The sequence below is a fragment of the Babylonia areolata genome, chromosome 8 (genome assembly GCF_041734735.1).
Source record: "Babylonia areolata isolate BAREFJ2019XMU chromosome 8, ASM4173473v1, whole genome shotgun sequence".
NCBI classification, from domain to species: Eukaryota; Metazoa; Mollusca; class Gastropoda; order Neogastropoda; family Buccinidae; genus Babylonia; species Babylonia areolata.
The window spans coordinates 39995941-40016408 of NC_134883.1; the positions used below are offsets into that span (position 1 = coordinate 39995941).

Below are 20468 nucleotides of genomic sequence, written 5' to 3' on the forward strand. Positions count from 1 at the left end.
AAGACGCTACGATAAAACCATCCTTTTGTTATTATGAATTCTTGAGTGGCATTATGTGTAATAAAAAAGATACCACATACTTGGATGCCATAAAAGAGATGTTTTAATTTTATCACATACATGATTAAGCAACATTGATTTTCAGAATAAGAAACTCACACACACACACACACACACACACACACACACACACACACAGAGGAACACATTCACCCCCACAACCCCCCACCCCACCCCCACACACAGTCACAAAGGGGCAAGGGGAGGAATCTCAGGTTGTTCTTGAAGAGCTCAGCAGAGAATTTTTTAACTTTATGTTTGGAGGTATTGTGTGTGTGTCCTGGAATCATTGATTCATCCAGTTTGTGAACAGAAACACGCAATTCATTCAGTCAACTGTGCGAGGGGGATTGGGGGAAGGGGGGTGGGTGGGGGGGGGGGGTAGGTGTAATGTACATGTATAATACTGGTGTGTGTGTGTGTGTGCATGTGAAGTGCGCGTGCATGTGTGTGCGTGCATGCTTGTGTATTGATTTTGTGAGTGGTAATAAAGGTGCTATTTGTGGAATGATATTGATATTGAAATGAAAACTGGCTGCTTAGTCATGTTGATAAAACTGTTTTTCATTTGTTTTAATTATGGTTATATAGACATACCTTTTCAAGGTAGATTTTCATGATCAGTGTTAAGTGACATTGTTTTGTTTGTTTGTTTGTTTCAGTTAGAGGAAAGGCTACAATATACAAGAAGAGAATACATGTAAATATACAATGCCAGCACATTGGTGACTATGTGTGTGAAGACATTGCTTTTCAAGGTTCCACGGTCAGTGTTAAGTGACACGATACAGACAGTGACAAATAGGCATGATACAGAGCTCTGTCTTACATCCAGTCTTTGCAGTTGCACCAGTCTCTCAGTTTACTGCATTGGGAGAGAGAGACAGACGCTTCAGACGCTTTTTATTGACATTGGCCTAACTACAGCCCTTATGTCAAGGGGGTCAATTCTAAGTTGCAGCGTCATTGTATTGGATGAAAGAAAACAAACAACAATAAATAAAGCAAATAATGTCAGTAACTGAATTATAAAAAAAAAAAATTACTTAATCATACATTTGTGTATGTGCCAATACACGTACGCACACCATAGTAGAGAAACAACATACAATAGACTATAAACATACAATGTGACCATCAAGTGTATACAGCTGTACCAGGCTAATCATATAACTGGTGATGATTACATGTTATTACTATCTATTTTCCTTTTCCTGATATTAACAGCTTCTGCTATGTATTTGGCAAGCCAAATTATAATTTCATCATTTTCAGTGGATAACAGACTAAGCACATCTTGTCTTTTCTCAGCAGCAATATGAAAAAGTCGTGTCTTGGCTCTAATGTCTTCATAAGCTTTACAATGAAATAAAAAATGATCTTCATCCTCTCTCACATCCTCCATACACACTGTACACATACAATCAGCTAAACCCTCAAGATCAAACCATCTTTTATTAGCTTTTAAACCTAAGGTTCTGTTTCTGAATCTTGCTAGCATATCTCTGTGCCATTTATTGTAAAATAGTTTTAAAGGAATGGAACCAAGAATACTTCACACCATCTTCCATTATAGAATGCCAGTTCTGTTTATAACAAGACGCTAAATTCTGATAGAAACCCTCTTTCATCCCCAACTCCCTGATTCAGCCATACAATACCAAATCCATATACCGAAAGAACTTGTTTAACTTTACCCACCCAGTTACAATTACCTAACTCAAACTGCTGAAGTAACATGTTATATGCCTGTCTGCATAACCTGTTTGTTGGGAGCTGAGTAGAGAGAGAGACAGAGACAGACAGAGAGAGAGAGAGAGGGAGACAGAGAGACAGACAAAGGAGAGAGAGGTCTCCATCTTAATTCTTATAGACCCATCAGATCATTTCCAGCTGGCAGACACAACTGTTAGACGGATGAACAACAGTTTAATTCCTGTTCTTTCTTTCTTTTTCTTCTTCTTCTTTTTTTTTTTTTTTTTTAATTCATCCTCTTCTCTTCCAAAATGTGGTGCTATTGTCTTGTGTAAACATGCTGTCTTACATCCAGTCTTTACCATTACACAAAGAACTGCTTTACATCCAGTCTTTACCATTACACAAAGAACTGCCTTACATCCAGTCTTCACCAAACAGATATGTTTGACAGCAAGTTGTTTTGTCCCTGCGTGTGTTGCCAGATCAACGACTACCCAGAGTTCCTGAGCGGAGAGGAGCAGCGCAACACGCAGCACATCGCCATCACCCACGTCACCAGTGAACCCCAGCGCAGGCGCTCCTTGCGCCGGCCCCGCTACCGCTCCCCCCGGGGGTCTGTGGTGGACCTGCAGACAGGTGACCGCTCCAACAACTCCACCCCCCTGGGCTACGCCTCCTCTGTGGACGGGTCTGAAGATGCGGGCTACTTCACGCAGAGCGCCTCCAGCCTCCCCCGAAGCCGGCCCACCAGCCGTGGCTCGGTGGGCTCCCAGCGGGAGGGCCGACCCAACCTGAGCAAGAAGAAGAAGAAGGCACCCACCATCAGCGAGACATGGGAGTCAGACAGCATCCTCCGCTCCCTGAAGGAGGAGATCGAGGAGGAGGTTCTGGAGGACATCGAGGAGGACAGCCTCTCTGTAGTCCGCGCCGGCCACGCTACCAACCTCCAGTCCTCCTTCAGCCTGGAGAATGGCCGTGGTTCCAGAAGCCAGTCCCACCACTCGGGCCCCAGCAGCCTCAACAACTCGCGCACGTCCGTGCGACCCTTGCCTCCTCACCCCAAGACCGGGGCGTTTGAGACGGTCGCGCCGCAGCCGGAGGTGAAGTCGGACAGTGCCGGGATTGTGGTCAGCCCGCAGAAGCGGACGACCAGGAAGGCATTGTGCCTGTGCTTTCCCTTCTGGTGCTGCACCACCAGGAGTCAGGTGGCGCCTATGACTCAGCCCCCGCCCAGCAAACCGGAGGACTTCTCAGGCAGCAAGGTCAGGGTCATTGCTCTTTTGTTGGATTTGGTTCAGGTTTCTGTTGTCCTTGTTTTCTAAGTGCTAAGGGTTGTTTGTTTTTTGACTCACTTGAAAAGCAGATTGAGTCTGTTTTCGGTTGTCTACAAGGCACACAAATTCAAATCAGTGCTGCCCATTCTACCGGTTCAGCTAACACACAGGTAAATAAAAGGTACATAGGAACATACCCAGACACTTGCTCCAAAAACATGACATGGCCATGTTGTGTGTTGACGGAGGAAGGTGGCAGAATGGTGAAGACGCTCAGCTGCCAATACAGAGAGTCTGTTAGGGTATAGGATCGAAATCCCGCTTTTGCCCTTTCTCCCAAGTTAATGACTGGAAAATCAAACTGGGCATCTAGTCTTTCAGATGAGATGATAAACCGAGGTCCCGTTTGCAGCACGCAACTTGACTCTGAAAAGGAACCCATAGCAACGAGAGTGTTGTCCTCTGGCCAAATTATGTAAAAAGTAATCCACTCTGATAGATATACAAATATATAAGCATGCCCACCAAAAACGGATTATAGCTGACGTGACAGGGTAAAAATGGTCATGCACATAAAAGCCCACTAATGTACATTCAAGTGAACGTGGGAGTTGCAGCCCACAAACGAAAAAGAAAAAGAAGAAGATATAAGCAAGCACTGAAGGCCTGACTGAGCACGTTGGGTTATGCTGCTAGTCAGGCATCTGCCTGGCAGATGTGGTGTGTAGCGTATATGTATTTGTATTTATTTGTATTTGTATTACTTTTTATCACAACAGATTTCTCTGTGTGAAATTCAGGCTGCTGTCCCCAGGGAGAGCACGTCGCTACACTACAGTGCCACCCATTTTTTTTGTATTTTTTCTTGCATGCAGTTTTTTTTAATTTATTTGTTTTTCCTATCCAAATGGATTTTTCTACATAATTTTGCCAGGAACAACCCTTTTGTTGCCATGGGTTCTTTTAAGTGCATGCTGCACATGAGACCTCAGTTTATCATCTCATCCGAATGACTAAGCGTCCAGACCACCATTCAAAGTCTAGTGAAGGGGGGGAAGATATTGGCAGCTGAGCCATGATTCGAACCAGCAGGCTCAGATTCTCTCACTTCCTAGGCGGACGCGTTACCTCTAGGCCATCACTCCACATATATATGGATTTTATCCAAACACAGTGACGGCTCCTGGAGAAACTGAAACAGAAATTGAAACCGTGTACCCCCGAAAACGGAGTATGGCTGCCTACATGGCAGGGTAAAAACGGTCATACACGTAAAAGCCCACTCATGTGCATACGAGTGAACGTGGGAGTTGCAGCCCACGAACACAGAAGAAGAAGAAGAAGAAACCGTGTGTTGTCGACTGCCTTGCAGACCCAGCTGTCAGCAGGGGACACCAAGAGCAGCATCCCCAGTGTGGCCATCAGCACCATGAGTGACGACGGCCGGGAGTCCTGCACCAGTCGCAGATCCTCCGTGGTGGGAGGGGGCGGTGGCAGTGGAGTGGGGGTAGCCGGGGCCGGGTCACGCAGTGGCACTCCCTCCCTGGACATGGAGAGGCTGGGCAGGTAACTTGGGTCACTGGGCAGTAAAGGAAATTGATTCATTTGTATTTATATTTGTATTACTTTTTTTGTCACAACAGATTTCTCTGTGTGAAATTCGACCTGCTCTCTCCAGGGAGAGCACATGGCTACACTGAGAGCGCCACCTCATTTTTTTTTTTTTTTTTTCTGCCTGCAATTTTTATTTGTTTTCCTATCGAAGTGGATTTTTCTACAGAATTTTGCCAGGGACAACCCTTTTGTTGCCGTAGGTTCTTTTGCATGTTAAATGCATGCTGCACATGGTTTAACATCTCATCTGAATGACTAGTGTCCAGACCACCTCTCAAGGTCTGGTGGAGGAGGAGAAAATGCTGGCGACTGCCGGTGTGATTCATACCAGTGCACTCAGATTCTTTCACTTCCTAGGCGGATGTGTTACCTCTAGGCTAACACTCATGTGCTTCAGTTAGTGGTGACATGGTACTTTTGCTCATGGCTCAGTTGTTGTTTTTAATGTTTTTATTCAAATATTATGCTTTAAGTACTGCAGCTGCAATTTTTCAGTTTTTTAAAAATAACTAATGATTCATTTGGAGTGGGGTTTCTTAATAAGGAATTAATGTTTTTTCATGTTCATATTGAATTAGAACTCATATCTCTTTTAATGCATGCAAGAATGCAATCTTTTCAGAACAGTAACTGCAGTTTCATGATGATAACCTTTGCACCTTGTGCAACAGCAATTACATTGCATTGCAAGGACTTCTGGTGTACAAAACTGTGCCACTCAACATGTTCTTAGTAAGAAAAGATCTGCGCATATAACTCCTCTTTGCACGCTCTTCATTGGCTCCCTGTCTGTCACAGAATTATAAAGTGCAAGATCAGCACTCTCTGTCACGGACCTGTGAAAAGATCTGCCCCTTTCTACCTCTGTAACTGCTTCACGTCTACACCCCATCTCACTCACTACTTCGCTCAGCATCAGATCCACTGTTTCCGCGTTCCCAGATTCATTCAAGCACTCCACAATCAGCCACAACTCTTTGTCTGTCTCCGGACCTTACACTCGGAACGATCTCCCTCTTTCACTTCGTCAGTTCCCAGCGTTCAACTATTTCTTCTTCTTTTGCGTTCGTGGGCTACAACTCCCATGTTCACTTGTATGTTCACGAGTGGGCTTTTGCGTGTATGACCATTTTTACCCCACCATGTAGGCAGCCATACTCCGCTTTCAGGGGTGTGCATGCTGGGTATGTTCATTGTTTCCATAACCCACCGAACGCTGACATGGATTACATGGATCTTTAACGTGCGCATTTGATCTTCTGCTTGTGAATACACCCGAAGAGGGTTCAGGCACTAGCAGGTCGGCACATATGTTGACCTGGGAGATCGGAAAAATCTCCACCCTTTACCCACCAGGCGCCATCACCGAGCTTCAAATCCGGGACCCTCAGATTGAAAGTCCAGTGCTTTAACCACTTGGTTATTGATCTGGCCTTGAACTGTGTTAAAAGCTACCATCACTTTTTCTGTCCTTGGAAGTTTGTTCTTATAGTGTTAATATAAATGTATGGTTTAGACTTGTGAAAATGAACCCTCATGCCATTCTTACCAAAAACGTTTCTCTGACCTTGGAATGAGCTCCCGTTTTCGCTTTATCATTTCCCAGAACTACACTCTTTAAGCCTGGCCTTTGATCGCGTTAAACCGCTCCCTCTTTCCAAAGTAACTCCTCCCTCCCCTCCCTCTTTCCATCCATTGTTTTTCTCTAGCTTTCTGCCTACATGTGTATATAAGTTTTGTCTTTTATCCTTTTGATACAGAGTTATGCGTGCATGTGAATGACTAGTGTAAAAGCGCTTTGATTTGTCTCTATACAAGATTCAGCGTGAAATGGATTCTTTTTTTTCTTTGGACGCAGTAGCACACCTTAAAGACTAGGCAGGTAAGTCAGGGTTACACAGTCACCACCCAAAACAACATAATCACAAGTTTGTCGTTGATCAAGAATGAACTTTTCACAAAGACACACACACACACATATGTGGAGTGATGGCCTAGAGGTAACGTGTCTGCCAAGGAAGCGAGAGAATCTGAGCGCACTGGTTCAAATCATGGCTGAGCCGCCGATATTTTCTACCCCTCCACTAGACCTTGAGTGGTGGTCTGGACGCTAGTCATTCGGATGAGACGATAAACCGAGGTCCCGTGTGCAGCATGCACTCAGTGCACGTTAAAGAACCCACGGCAACAAAAGGGTTGTTCCTGGCAAAATTCTGAAGAAAAATCCACTTTGATAGGAAAAACAAATAAAACTGCATGCAGGAAAAAATACAAAAAAATGGGTGGTGCTGTAGTATAGCGACACACTCTCCCTGGGGAGAGCAGCCCGAATTTCACACAGAGAAATCTGTTGTGATAAAAAGAAATGCAAATACAAATAACACAGTTTTCAAGTAACGCTTTTAGAATGACAGTATGACGGGTGCAATAGCCGAGTGGTTAAAGCATTGGACTTTCAATCTAAGGGTCCCGGGTTTGAATTTCAGTAACTGTGCCTGGTGGGTAAAACTAAAAGGTGGAGATTTTTCCAATCTCACAGGTCAAAATGTGCAGACCTGCTTGTGCCTGTACCCCCTTCTTGTGTATATGCAAGCAGAAGATCAAATATGCACGTTAAAGATCCTGTAATCCGTGTCAGCGTTCAGTGGGTTATGGAAACAAGAAAATGGAGTATGGCTGCCTACGAGGCAGGGTAAAAACGGTCACACGTAAAAGCCCACTGGTGTACATACGAGGGAATGTGGGAGTTGCAGTGCACAAAAGAAGAAGAAGAAGAAGATTCACAGTACAATACAGTACAGGTTCACTCTCTCTGTGCTTGCAGCCTGCCGTCAGAGCTGAGTGGGTCCACCATGGCGCTGCACAACCTGTCTGTGGCGGAGGGAGGGGGTGGGGGTGGGGGTGGCGCTGAGCAGCGCCAGACGGTGCTGCACATCTACCTGCTCAACTCCTCCTCCCCCATCCTCATGCTGCTGAGGGGCGCCTGGAACAACTACCTCATTGTGGGTTTATGTGGTGTGTGAGTGTGTGTGTGTGTGTGTGTGTGTAGGGTCATGGGGGTGGAGGTTTGAGGGGCGCCTGGAACAACTACCTCATTGTGGGTTTGTGTGGTGTGTGAGTGTGTGTGTGTGTGTGTGTAGGGGCGTGGGGTGGAGGTTTGAGGGGCGCCTGGAACAACTACCTCATTGTGGGTTTGTGTGGTGTGTGAGTGTGTGTGTGTGTAGGGGCGTGGGGTGGAGGTTTGAGGGGCGCCTGGAACAACTACCTCATTGTGGGTTTGTGTTGTGTGTGTGGGTGTGGTGATGGTGGTGGTGGTGGTGGTGGTGATGTGTGTGTGTGTGTGTGTGTGAGTGTGTGTGTGTGTGTGTGTGTAGGGTCGTGGGGGTGGAGGTTTGAGGGGCGCCTGGAACAACTACCTCATTGTGGGTTTGTGTGGTGTGTGAGTGTGTGTGTGTGTGTGTGTGTAGGGGCGTGGGGTGGAGGTTTGAGGGGCGCCTGGAACAACTACCTCATTGTGGGTTTGTGTTGTGTGTGTGGGTGTGGTGATGGTGGTGGTGGTGGTGATGTGTGTGTGAGTGTGTGTGTGTGTGTGTGTGTAGGGGGGTGGGGGTGGAGGTTTGAGGGGCGCCTGGAACAACTACCTCATTGTGGGTTTGTGTTGTGTGTGTGGGTGTGGTGATGGTGGTGGTGGTGGTGGTGGTGGTGATGTGTGTGTGAGTGTGTGTGTGTGTGTGTGTGTGTAGGGGGGTGGGGGTGGAGGTTTGAGGGGCGCCTGGAACAACTACCTCATTGTGGGTTTGTGTGTGTGTGTGTGTGTGTGTGTGTGTGTGTGTGTGTGTAGGGGCGTGGGGGTGGAGGTTTGAGGGGCGCCTGGAACAACTACCTCATTGTGGGTTTGTGTGTGTGTGTGTGTGTGTGTGTGTGTGTGTGTGTGTGTGTGTGTGTGTAGGGGTGTGGGGGTGGAGGTTTGAGGGGCGCCTGGAACAACTACCTCATTGTGGGTTTGTGTTGTGTGTGTGGGTGTGATGGTGGTGGTGGTGGTGGTGGTGATGTGTGTGTGTGTGTGTGTGTGTAGGGGTGTGGGGGTGGAGGTTTGAGGGGCGCCTGGAACAACTACCTCATTGTGGGTTTGTGTTGTGTGTGTGGGTGTGATGGTGGTGGTGGTGGTGGTGGTGATGTGTGTGTGTGTGTGTGTGTGTGTAGGGGTGTGGGGGTGGAGGTTTGAGGGGCGCCTGGAACAACTACCTCATTGTGGGTTTGTGTTGTGTGTGTGGGTGTGATGGTGGTGGTGGTGGTGGTGGTGATGTGTGTGTGTGTGTGTGTGTGTGTGTGTGTGTGTGTAGGGGTGTGGGGGTGGAGGTTTGAGGGGCGCCTGGAACAACTACCTCATTGTGGGTTTGTGTGTGTGTGTGGGTGTGATGGTGGTGGTGGTGGTGGTGGTGATGTGTGTGTGTGTGTGTGTGTGTGTAGGGGGGTGGGGGTGGAGGTTTGAGGGGCGCCTGGAACAACTACCTCATTGTGGGTTTGTGTAGTGTGTGTGGGTGTGGTGTGTGTGTGTGGATGTATGTGTGTGTGTGTGGGGTGGAGTGGGTCTGAGAGACACCTGGAACAACTACCTTATTGTGGGTTTGTGATGTGTGTGTGGGTGTGTGTGTGTGTGTGTGGGGGGGGGGGGGTCTGAGAGACACCTGGAACAACTACCTCATTGTGGGTTTGTGATGTGTGTGTGGATGTGTGTGTGTGTGTGGGGGGGGGGGGTCTGAGAGACACCTGGAACAACTACCTTATTGTGGGTTTGTGATGTGTGTGTGGGTGTGTGTGTGGGTGGGGGGGGGGGTCTGAGAGGCGCCTGGAACAACTACCTCATTGTGGGTTTGTGATGTGTGTGTGCGTGTGTGTGTGTGTGTGTGTGTGTGAATGTTTGAGACTTGTGTCTGGGTGTGTGAGTTGTGCTTGTGTTGTGTGCACGTGTAGTGTTGAGTTGTGTGTGCATGTGTGTCTGTGTGAGTGAACGCTTACCTACCCTTTCTGACACTGTTCCAGAGAGCCACCTTATCGCTGGACCCCAGCGAAGAGTCCCTAGATGGCAGCACCATCCTCCTCAGCTCAAAACACCAAAGGTGTGACCATTGTCACGTTTGCCTCTTGTCCTTGATTTTCACCCCCAAAGCTTGTGTGTGTGTATGTGTGTGTGTGTGTGTGTGTGTGTGTGTGTGTGTGTTGGAGTTTTTTGAGAGTTCTTTTTGATTTGCTTCTTCATCTGTGTGTGCCACAGTTCGTGGTCATCAAGACTATCACTTGCGCTTAATTTGAGATGAAGTGTCTGTGCATAACATTCTTTGATCTTAACTTACAAATACCATGACTTGTACAAGCATGTGCCTGTATACAAACACAGGCTCTCACTCAAATATGTTGAGTGGTGTATATATATATATATATATATATATATATATATATATATATATATATATATATTCTTGTTTTTCTGAAGGAGATTTTTAAGTGTAAGCAGACTATCAACTGGGAAAATGCAGGTTCAGTTGCCATCAGAGATAGGGGGTGGGGGTTTAGCCCGTAGCTGGCTCGTACCCAGAGCTGAGTGTGCTGTGAGCTCAAATGGGAAGACTGGGACCACACATTTGAGGGTCATCCGCTCTACAGATGCATCTTCAGGAGTGTTGCTCCAATTTCCTAACCAGCAATGCAGTTGTGTGTATCTCTCTCAACCTGGGTGACACTTGGGGTACAGTATGAGAGTCCAGCCTTTTCAAGCTGTCTCAAAGCTAAATGGACTCCCCCCCCCCCCCCCCCACTTCTCCCCCTCCGCCACCCTCTCCCTCCCCCCCAGAGCAGCATCTTCACCACTCCTATCATCATTCATCATCACTGAAATACAGAAAACAGAAATGTCCCAAATCACGAGGCAGAACCGCTCCCCTCCCCCCTCCCACCCCTCTCCTCCCCCAACCCCCTCCCCAAAGTGAAAAGAAAACCCCAACAACCTCACAAACTAACGCAGAAGATCAGGGAAAGAAAGAAGAAATTTAACCAAGTGGCAAGAGAACAAGTGATTAAAGAACACTTCAGGAATAATGGAAGAAAACTAACAAATTATATCTGCTTTCTAATTATTGCATTAGCGGCAATTACTTTCATTAAGTGCCTCTTTACGTAACGGAGAGCAAACTGACATGATGCGGAGCAAGTAGATTTGTTTTCCAGCTTATCCACCGGACAGCTAAACATTATCTGGGATTTTCTAGGCCTGAATTTCACTTTCAGTTTCAGTCTCTCAAGGAGGCATCACTGTGTTCGGACAAATCCATATTCCCCACACCTCATCTGCTAGGCGGATGCCTGACAAGCAGCATAACCCACCGCACTTTGTCAGGCCTTGAGTGCATGCTTATATATTTGTGCACCTATCACAGTGGATTTCTTCTACAGCATTTTGCCACACAACACTCTCGTCGCCATGGGTTCCTTTTCAGTGCACCAAGTGCGTGCTGCACATGGAACCTTGGTTTATCGTCTCATCCGAAAGACTAGACGCTCAGTTTGATTTTCCAGTCAAACTTGGGAGAAAGGGCGAGAGCAAGATTGGAACCCACACCCTCACAGACTCTCCATATTGGCAGCTGAGCATCTGAACCATTCTGCCATCTTCGTCCTGAATGATAAAACTGTAATTATAACGTGTTTGTTTTAAAACATGGGGAAAGAAAGAGGATAACATTCCAGTGTGTCACCTTAGAGGATAAATTTGCCTGTGTGATCACCATATGACTTGTTGATTGATCTGTCACTTATTTCTTCTTCTTCCCCCTCACCCCACTTTTTTTTTTATTTTCACAGCTTGAACATAAACGTATACAGGTGAGAAGTCTAACAGGTTTCTTCTGTTTTTTTGTTTTTGTTTTTGTATTTTTTGTGTTGATTCCCATTCCTTCCGTTGATGTGCTTGTTGTGTATTCGTCTTCTTCTACGTCGTAAACTCCCACGTTCATTTGTAGGTATGAGTGGGCTTTTGCATGCATGACTGTTTTTACTCTGTCATGTCAGCATCCTTAGTCTGTTTTTTAGGGGTTGGGTATGTTTTCGTTTCCATGACTAACCGAAAGCTGACATGGGTTACAGGATCTTTGACGTGTGCATTTGATCTTCTGCTGCATGTGAATACACACGAAGGGGGGTGGGGGGGCGGGGGGGGGGGGGAGGGGGGGGGGGTCCAGGCACTAGCAGGTCAGCACATCTGTCATCATGGGAGGTCAGGAAAAATCTCCACCCTCAACCCACCAGGTGCAGTGACCTGGGCTTTGTACACAAGACACCCCCGAAAACAAGGTATGGCTGCCTACATGGCAGGGTAAAAACGGTCAAACCCATAAAAACCCACTTGTGTACATACGAGTGAACGTGGGAGTTGCAGCCCATGAACGAAGAAGAAGAAGACATATACTGGACATGCAGGGTGAAAGTCCCAACGCTTTAACTAAGTGCTTAGGTGTTGGTCTCAAACTCTGTGGCCTTTCATGCCCTGCTCTCATGGTGACCTCAGTTTCGATGCCCCTCCACTTCTGTGCTTGGGGTGAGTCCTGTCAATGTCTTCAGTGTCAGCAGATTCATGGGGGGCTGTTGTTGGAGGGACGTGGTGGTGGTCTCCACTCTGGGAGGGACCCTCACTCAGTCTGGCTCCGCGACTAAGCCATTATTGTCGTTAGTAGGGGGCGTAGTAGGTAGTGTCCTTAGTACATTGAATCAGAACAGGCACCACTGAACACCACCGAAGTGACTCAGCAGCAGTGCAGGGTCTCCTCTGGTGTGTGGCCTCCTGGCGACCGAACATCAATGGCTCCCTGCGGACTGCCGACGATGGAACTGTGACGGACGAACCCGGGTGTGGTCGTGTATGGGGGAATCTAAATGAGCGGCGTGGGAGTAATGCCACTGAAATGGTGCAGATGATTGGGCAGCAAAAAAAAAAAAAAAAAAAGTGCTTAGGTGTTGCGCCCATCCTTTGTCGTGCGGTAGGTGTGTACATTTCAGAGAGCATTCTTGGACGAGGCCATGGGCAACTTGGGGCTTCCACCCTTGTCAACTTTCCCCTCCCCCTCTTCCTCATTCTCTTTGATCTGCTTTTTAGCTGATTGGGCTGGGTGTGTAGTTAAATGTATTGTGCTTGTAGAATTTCTTTCCTTCATAATGAAGACATTTCATTTTTGATCCCCCTTGTTAAATGGTTTATTCTTCTTTCCTGTGCTTATAGATAAATATTTTTTTGTTGATTTCCCTGTTAGTTGGAGGTGTATGCATCTTTCCTTAGCTTTTTTCCTTTCCTTTGTTTGTAAACATTTCTTTGTTTATTTCCCTGTTTGTTAGTGTATACCTCTTTCCCAAACTCTTTTCTGTTGTCTGAAACGCCATGTTTGGTTTCAGCTGTGTTCAGTAAAAGAAAATTTAAAAAGTATGTGCTTGAAATGCCTGTCCTTTTTTTTTTTTTTTTTTTTTTTTTGAGTGTGTGTTCCTGTTATTGTTAATCTCTGTGTGTGATGTGGCTGCATGGAGAAGTGATTACTGTTGGTTATTGTTCATCTCTGTGTTGTTGTTGTTGTTGCATGATGTTGCTGTAGGGAAGAGCAATTACTGTTTGTTATTGTTCATCTCTGTGTCGTTGTTGTTGCAACAGCCCCATCCACATGTAATATGCAGCTTCTGTTAAAACGTACGTGTGTGTGTGTGTGTGTGTGTGTGTGTGTGCAGTGCGTGCATGTGTGAGTATGCACAAGTTTTTATATTGATATGCACTTGTATGTATCCTAATTTCTACTGTATCTGTGTTTGTGTATGATTTTCAATTGATGTTCGTATGTTGTTATGTACTATCCCCCCCCAATATTCCTTGTGACCCCGGTACTCTTGGTAATAAAGGCATATTCTATTCTATTCTATGATGTTGCTGTGGGGGGAAATAATTACTGTTTGTTATTGTTGATCTGTGTGTGTTGCTGTTATTGTTGATGTCTGTGTGTGATGTGGCTGATCTGTGTGTGTTGCTGTTATTGTTGATGTCTGTGTGTGATGTGGCTGATCTGTGTGTGTTGCTGTTATTGTTGATGTCTGTGTGTGATGTGGCTGATCTGTGTGTGTATCGCTGTTATTGTTGATGTCTGTGTGTGATGTGGCTGATCTGTGTGTGTTGCTGTTATTGTTGATGTCTGTGTGTGATGTGGCTGATCTGTGTGTGTCGCTGTTATTGTTGATGTCTGTGTGTGATGTGGCTGATCTGTGTGTGTCGCTGTTATTGTTGATGTCTGTGTGTGATGTGGCTGATCTGTGTGTGTTGCTGTTATTGTTGATGTCTGTGTGTGATGTGGCTGATCTGTGTGTGTCGCTGTTATTGTTAATGTCTGTGTGTGATGTGGCTGATCTGTGTGTGTCGCTGTTATTGTTGATGTCTGTGTGTGATGTGGCTGATCTGTGTGTGTCGCTGTTATTGTTAATGTCTGTGTGTGATGTGGCTGATCTGTGTGTGTCGCTGTTATTGTTGATGTCTGTGTGTGATGTGGCTGATCTGTGTGTGTTGCTGTTATTGTTGATGTCTGTGTGTGATGTGGCTGATCTGTGTGTGTCGCTGTTATTGTTAATGTCTGTGTGTGATGTGGCTGATCTGTGTGTGTTGCTGTTATTGTTAATGTCTGTGTGTGATGTGGCGGCAGGGAGAAGTGCGAGCTGCTGTTCAATCAGCTGAAGCAGCAGCTGTTTGACCCTGGAAACTCCATCGTCACCTACTTCCAGCTCTTCACTGACCTGCAGCGAGCCGCTCACCGCAACTTCCTGATGAAGAAACTCTTCTGGAGGGTACGTCCCTGCTGCTCCGGCATTGCCATGTTTAGCTTTTTTGTGTGAACAACATGGGTCATTGAGTAATAATTGTACGTTTTGTTTATGCGTGATGGGCACAAGTGGTTAATGCATTGGGTTTGAATCTCGGTAACGGCACCTGGTGGGTAAAGGGTAGAGATTTTTTTTATCTCCCGGGTCAACATATGTGCAGACCTGCTTGTGCCTGAACCCCTTCATGTTTATGCACAAGCAGAACATCAAATACGCATGTTAAAGATCCTGTAATCCATGTCAGAGTTTGGTGGGTATGGGCTGCCTACATGGCAGGGGTAAAAATGGTCATACACGTAAAAGCCCTTTTGTGTCCATACGAGTGAACATGGGAGTTGCAACCCACGAACAAAGAAGAAGAAGAAGTTTATGCATATGTTAATGTATATGTGTGTATGTGTGTGAGTACATATGTACATATGTATGTATGTATAGATGCGTGTGTGTATGGTTGGGTGGATGGGTGTGTGCGTGCATGTGCGTGTGGTAAACATTTTGGCGACAATCGTTTTTGTCATCAAGAAATATTTTTGGTGTCCGTTGATGCCAAACGTTGATGCCGTTGATGCTGTGTGCATGCTGTGTAATCAGTGTCTGATGTTCCTGTTGACACTGCACGCAGAGCGGGGACATCGTGGGGCTGATGGTACAACTGCTGCAGAAGTACATGCCCAGGACAGAAGCCAACCTGCACACTGACGACGGCCGTGAACAGAGAGTGGACGAACTCGAGTCAGTTTACCGTTTCTTTCCAGTGCTTCTTCTTCTGTCTTTGTCTGCCTTTGTTCTCTACAAACTAGAGTCAGTCACCGTTTCTTTCTATTCTTCTTGTCTGTCTTTGTCTGCCTTTGTTCTCTACAAACTAGTCAGTCACCGTTTCTTTCTAATTCTTCTTCTCTGTCTTCATCTGCCTTTGTTCTCAACCAAGTAGAGTCAGTCACCGTTTCTTTCTATTTCTTCTTCTCTGTCTTTGTCTGCCTTTGTTCTCTGTGAACTAGAGTCAGTGATCATTTCTTTCTAATTCTTCTTCTCTGTCTTCGTCTGTCTTTGTTCTCTACCAACTAGAGTCAGTCACTGTTTCTTTCTAATTCTTCTTCTCTGTCTTTGTCTGCCTTTGTTCTCTGTGAACTAGAGTCAGTGATCATTTCTTTCTAATTCTTCTTCTCTGTCTTCGTCTGTCTTTGTTCTCTACCAACTAGAGTCAGTCACTGTTTCTTTCTAATTCTTCTTCTCTGTCTTTGTCTGCCTTTGTTCTCTGTGAACTAGAGTCAGTGATCATTTCTTTCTAATTCTTCTTCTCTATCTTTGTCTGTCTTTGTTCTCTACAAACTAGTCAGTCACCGTTTCTTTCTAATTCTTCTTCTCTGTCTTTGTCTGCCTTTGTTCTCTGTGAACACGTTCTCAGTCACGTTTCCTTTCTAATTGCTCTTCTCTGTCTTTGTGTTGCCTTTGTTCTCAACCAACTAGAGTCAGTCACCGTTTCTTTCTAATTTTTCTTCTGTCTTTGTTTGCCTTTGTTCTCTACCAACTAGAGTCAGTCACCGTTTCTTTCTAATTCTTCTTCTCTGTCTTTGTCTGCCTTTGTTCTCTACAAACTAGAGTCAGTCACCGTTTCTTTCTAATTCTTCTTCTCTGTCTTTGTCTGCCTTTGTTCTCTACAAACTAGAGTCAGTCACCGTTTCTTTCTATTCTTCTTCTCTGTCTTTGTCTGCCTTTGTTCTTTGCAAACTAGAGTCAGTCACCATTTCTTTCTATTCGTCTTCTCTGTCTTTGTGTTGCCTTTGTTCTCTACCAACTAGAGTCAGTCACCGTTTCTATTTGTCTTCTGTCTTTGTCCTCTACCAACTAGAGTCAGTCACCGTTTCTTTCTATTCGTCTTCTCTGTCTTTGTCCTCTACCAACTAGAGTCAGTCACCGTTTCTTTCTATTCGTCTTCTCTGTCTTTGTCTGCCTTTGTTCTCTACCAACTAGAGTCAGTCACCGTTTCTTTCTATTCGTCTTCTCTGTCTTTGTCTGCCTTTGTTCTCTATCAGCTAGAGTCAGTCACTGTTTCTGTCTGTTCTTCTTGTCTGTCTTTGTCTGCCTTTGTTCTCTACAAACTAGTCAGTCACTGTTTCTATTGTTCTTCTCTGTCTTTGTCTGCCTTTGTTCTCTTCAAACTAGAGTCAGTGATCATTTCTTTCTAATTCTTCTTCTCTGTCTTTGTCTGTCTTTGTTCTCTACAAACTAGAGTCAGTCACTGTTTCTTTCTAATTCTTCTTCTCTGTCTTTGCCTGCCTTTGTTCTCTTCAAACTAGAGTCAGTGATCATTTCTTTCTAATTCTTCTTCTCTGTCTTTGCCTGCCTTTGTTCTCTTCAAACTAGAGTCAGTCATCGTTTCTTTCTAATTCTTCTTCTCTGTCTTTGTTTGTTTTTGTTCTCTACAAACTAGAGTCAGTCACTGTTTCTTTCTAATTCTTCTTCTATGTCTTTGTCTGCCTTTGTTCTCTACAAACTAGAGTCAGTCACCGTTTCTTTCTAATTCTTCTTCTCTGTCTTTGTCTGCCTTTGTTCTCTACAAACTAGAGTCAGTCACTGTTTCTTTCTAATTCTTCTTCTATGTCTTTGTCTGCCTTTGTTCTCTACAAACTAGAGTCAGTCACCGTTTCTTTCTAATTCTTTTTCTCTGTCTTTTTCTGGCTTTGATCTTTTTATGTTTTGTACGCAGAGAACTGATTTATGCATGACCTCTGGTTACCTACTTTGAACCGATTACTGAGATTTCTGTACTGCAGTGGGCATGTTCTGTTTCGCTTTCTCAATCGGTTGTCTTCTCACTCGGTGCTTTTAAGCTTGTTGGCTTTAGCCTCTTATGTTGTTTGCTGGGGCTTTCAAGGGGGTAGGGCTTGTCTTTGGTTAATTAAGTTGGGCGCATTTTGTGGATAAAGTATGGCTTTGGCAGTGCACTCACTGGTCCACAGAAACTGCAGTGCAGTTGCAGTAATGGGGTATAAAGTATTAAACTGTGTATGCAGCTGAATCTGTATGTTTATGAGTATGCATGTATATTTTTTTTTTATGTATGTATGTATGCGTCGTTGTTTTTTCTTGCCTGCAAGCGTTACAGATGTGTTACAGTTGTGTACAGGTGCATGATTATGTACGTATTTGAGAGGGTCAGAGTGTTCTGTCTGAACTTCAGTTATTCTATGTTATTTTTTGTGTGAATATTCAGATTTCCATTTTTGTCCATTGACATGAGGGGTCTGTCTATCTATAATCTTATCTATATATCTATATATAAACATCTGCCTGCTGATTCAGCTTCACTTACTCAGAGAGAGAGAGAGAGAGAATTTTCACTTGAAAACCTAAAACCAAACTATTATCAGAATATATGATTTTTGTCTACAGCGCTTCAGAAAAACAACAATAAAAACTTATAGATACAAATGAATGTTGTGTGCTGCAGGTTTGTGGTACTGCTGGTGAAGACCATCAGCATCATGTTCCGGGAATCTGAGGTTCTGGGGGCCAGGATGCAGGCGCTGAAGACAGAGAGGTAATGCCGCTTGTCTTTTTGCCTTACGTTTCGACTGTGCGTGTGTGTGGGGGAGGATGGGTGTGTGGTAGTGTGTGTTTGCTTGAGTGTTTGGGTGTGTGTGTGTGTTTGGGTGTGTGTGTTTGCTTGGGTGTGGGTGTGTGTTTGGGTGTGTTTGGGTGTGTGTGTGTGGGGGGGGGGGGGGTTTGATTGGGTGTGTGTGTGTGTGTGTGGTTGTGCAGTGTGTGTGTTTGCTTGGGTGTGGGTGTGTGTGTGGGGGTGGTGGTGGGGGGAGATGGAACATGTGAGAAAGGGGGAGAGGAGAGAGTAGAAAAATGAGTGTGTTACTGTTAGTTAGATAGAGATCTCTTTCACTGGGGTGAACAAGAGTCGCTGGGGCCGAAGTTTTTGGGGGGCCTCGTGAATGACCAGTGCTGATGGGTCTAGCGGTATGTTCAGTTCAGTTCAGTTACTCAAGGAGGCGTCACTGCGTTCAGACAAATCCATATATGCTGCACCACATGTTCTCTCACTTTAAGCTAACACAGCTGTCTCTTCCCCCCCTGGCCATCCAATGTGAACCACCAGATCAATTCTTTCCTCCGTATCTTTAAATCCTGCACCGGTGGTGTGTCACCCATCAATACAGTACACCAGAAATTTGGAAATCCTTTATATAACAGTCCCCATGTTTGATGAATACACTCTCTGTGTCAAATTCATGTTGCCATCCTGCCTACCCCCATTAACATTGCTACGGTATGCATGAGATGTTTTATGTGAACCTTGGAATAAATAATGATGGAAGTGGAATAATCATTTGAATCTCTCTCTCTCTCTCTCTCTCTCTCTCTCTCTCTCAAGTATTATGATTATGTACCTGTAAATGTTTACTGTGCATTCGAGTGTATTTGAATGTTATGTATGTATTTCTATAACCTTTTGTTATCTTGGGAATATTTTGATTTCATTTCTCTTTGCCCTAAGGGCTGGATGTAAAAAAAGCATATGCATGCTTATTCCGCTTCCCTCATTAAAAAAAAGTTTGTTCGTTTGTTCTCTGTCTCTTGTCTCTCTGTCTCTCTGCCTCTGTCTCTGTCTCTGCCTCTGTCTCTCTCTGGAACAATTCATTCCTCCAAAATTCTATAAACAGTTTTGTTTATTGAAGCTTATTTTGTTGATGTCGTCTTCAAATGAAACTGTTGTGCAAAATCTTGCTTCATATTTATATGGAGCCTTTAAACAGCTCAGTGTGTATGTAAGGTGAAATAATCTTTCTTTTGTATCACCATATGACTTTTCTTTTTCACGTGTACCCCCTTCCATGGTGCTATGGCCAAAACAACAACAACAACAACAAAATAGAAAAACAAAAAAAACCCATCTACATCTACATCTTTCTCTCTCTCATCAGGGGGAAGCATGTGGCTGATTTGTTGAGCACCCTGACTGCTGCCCTCAGCGTGCCGGAGAAACAGATTCTGCTGATGAAGCACTGGAGTGCACCACTGAAAAACAACCGCTTTGGCAGCAACACCACGCTCAATAGAGACGGGGAGGTGAGAGCAAAGGGGGGGGGGGGGGAGGGGGAGTGGGGGCGGGGAGGGCGGGGTTAAACATGTTTTTTATTTCCATTTTTATAACACATAGACATAAATACATATGAAAAAGAAAAGGGAAGAAAGACAAAACGGTCAAAAACACTGTGGAAGGAAACTAAAGATGCAAATAAAATATAATGACAAATATGTATAGTATTCAAAGCAAAACAACTGTGAATAAATGAATATATGATTGTTGTTGTTTTTTTATACAGATCATTGAATACATGAAAAGATATCCATACCACCCAAAGTGTATAATTCTTATATATCTTAACATATGTTCACTTAGAATAGGAAAAGAATCATAATTTTGAAATAAAAGTAGAAATAAAACACACAAAAAAGATAAAAATGAATGGAATGAATTATCATGAAAAAAAATCTTCATCATCACACACACACATACACAAACACACACACAGAGCAAAGGCAGAACTGATGTGATATTTCTGCGTCTTCTGTTTTTTTCTTCTTCTTCTGCAACCATGGCCTGCAGCTCCTTCCTTTGACTTATTTGCATGAGTGGCCATTTACACACATGGCCATTTTTGACCCTTCAAGTACACAGCCATTCTCCCCCCATTTTCGGTTTCCATGCATGCCTGGGTATGTTCTAGTTTCTTTCATCCACCGAATGCTGACATGGATTACGAGATCTTCAACATATGCATTTGAACATGAAGGGTGTTCAGGCATTAGCAGGTCTGTTGCAAATCTGTTGACCTGTTAGACTGGGGAAAAAATCAACCCTAAACCCATCAGGCACCATGACAGGGAATCAAGCCCAGGCCCCTCTGATTC

General features: G+C 44.8%; 1 protein-coding gene across 1 annotated transcript in view; it reads left to right on the forward strand.

Annotated features, from left to right (window-relative positions):
- Window positions 1–20468, forward strand: part of LOC143285178 (uncharacterized protein C12orf56-like) — a 43199-nt gene that overhangs the window by 14273 nt on the left and 8458 nt on the right. Inside the window, exons 2-9 of the mRNA XM_076592411.1 lie at window positions 2241–3020; window positions 4405–4598; window positions 7471–7648; window positions 9690–9766; window positions 14366–14507; window positions 15166–15275; window positions 17995–18084; window positions 19478–19622. Of these exons, the coding sequence (XP_076448526.1) occupies window positions 2241–3020; window positions 4405–4598; window positions 7471–7648; window positions 9690–9766; window positions 14366–14507; window positions 15166–15275; window positions 17995–18084; window positions 19478–19622 (1716 nt within the window). The remainder of the gene's footprint in view (window positions 1–2240; window positions 3021–4404; window positions 4599–7470; window positions 7649–9689; window positions 9767–14365; window positions 14508–15165; window positions 15276–17994; window positions 18085–19477; window positions 19623–20468) is intronic.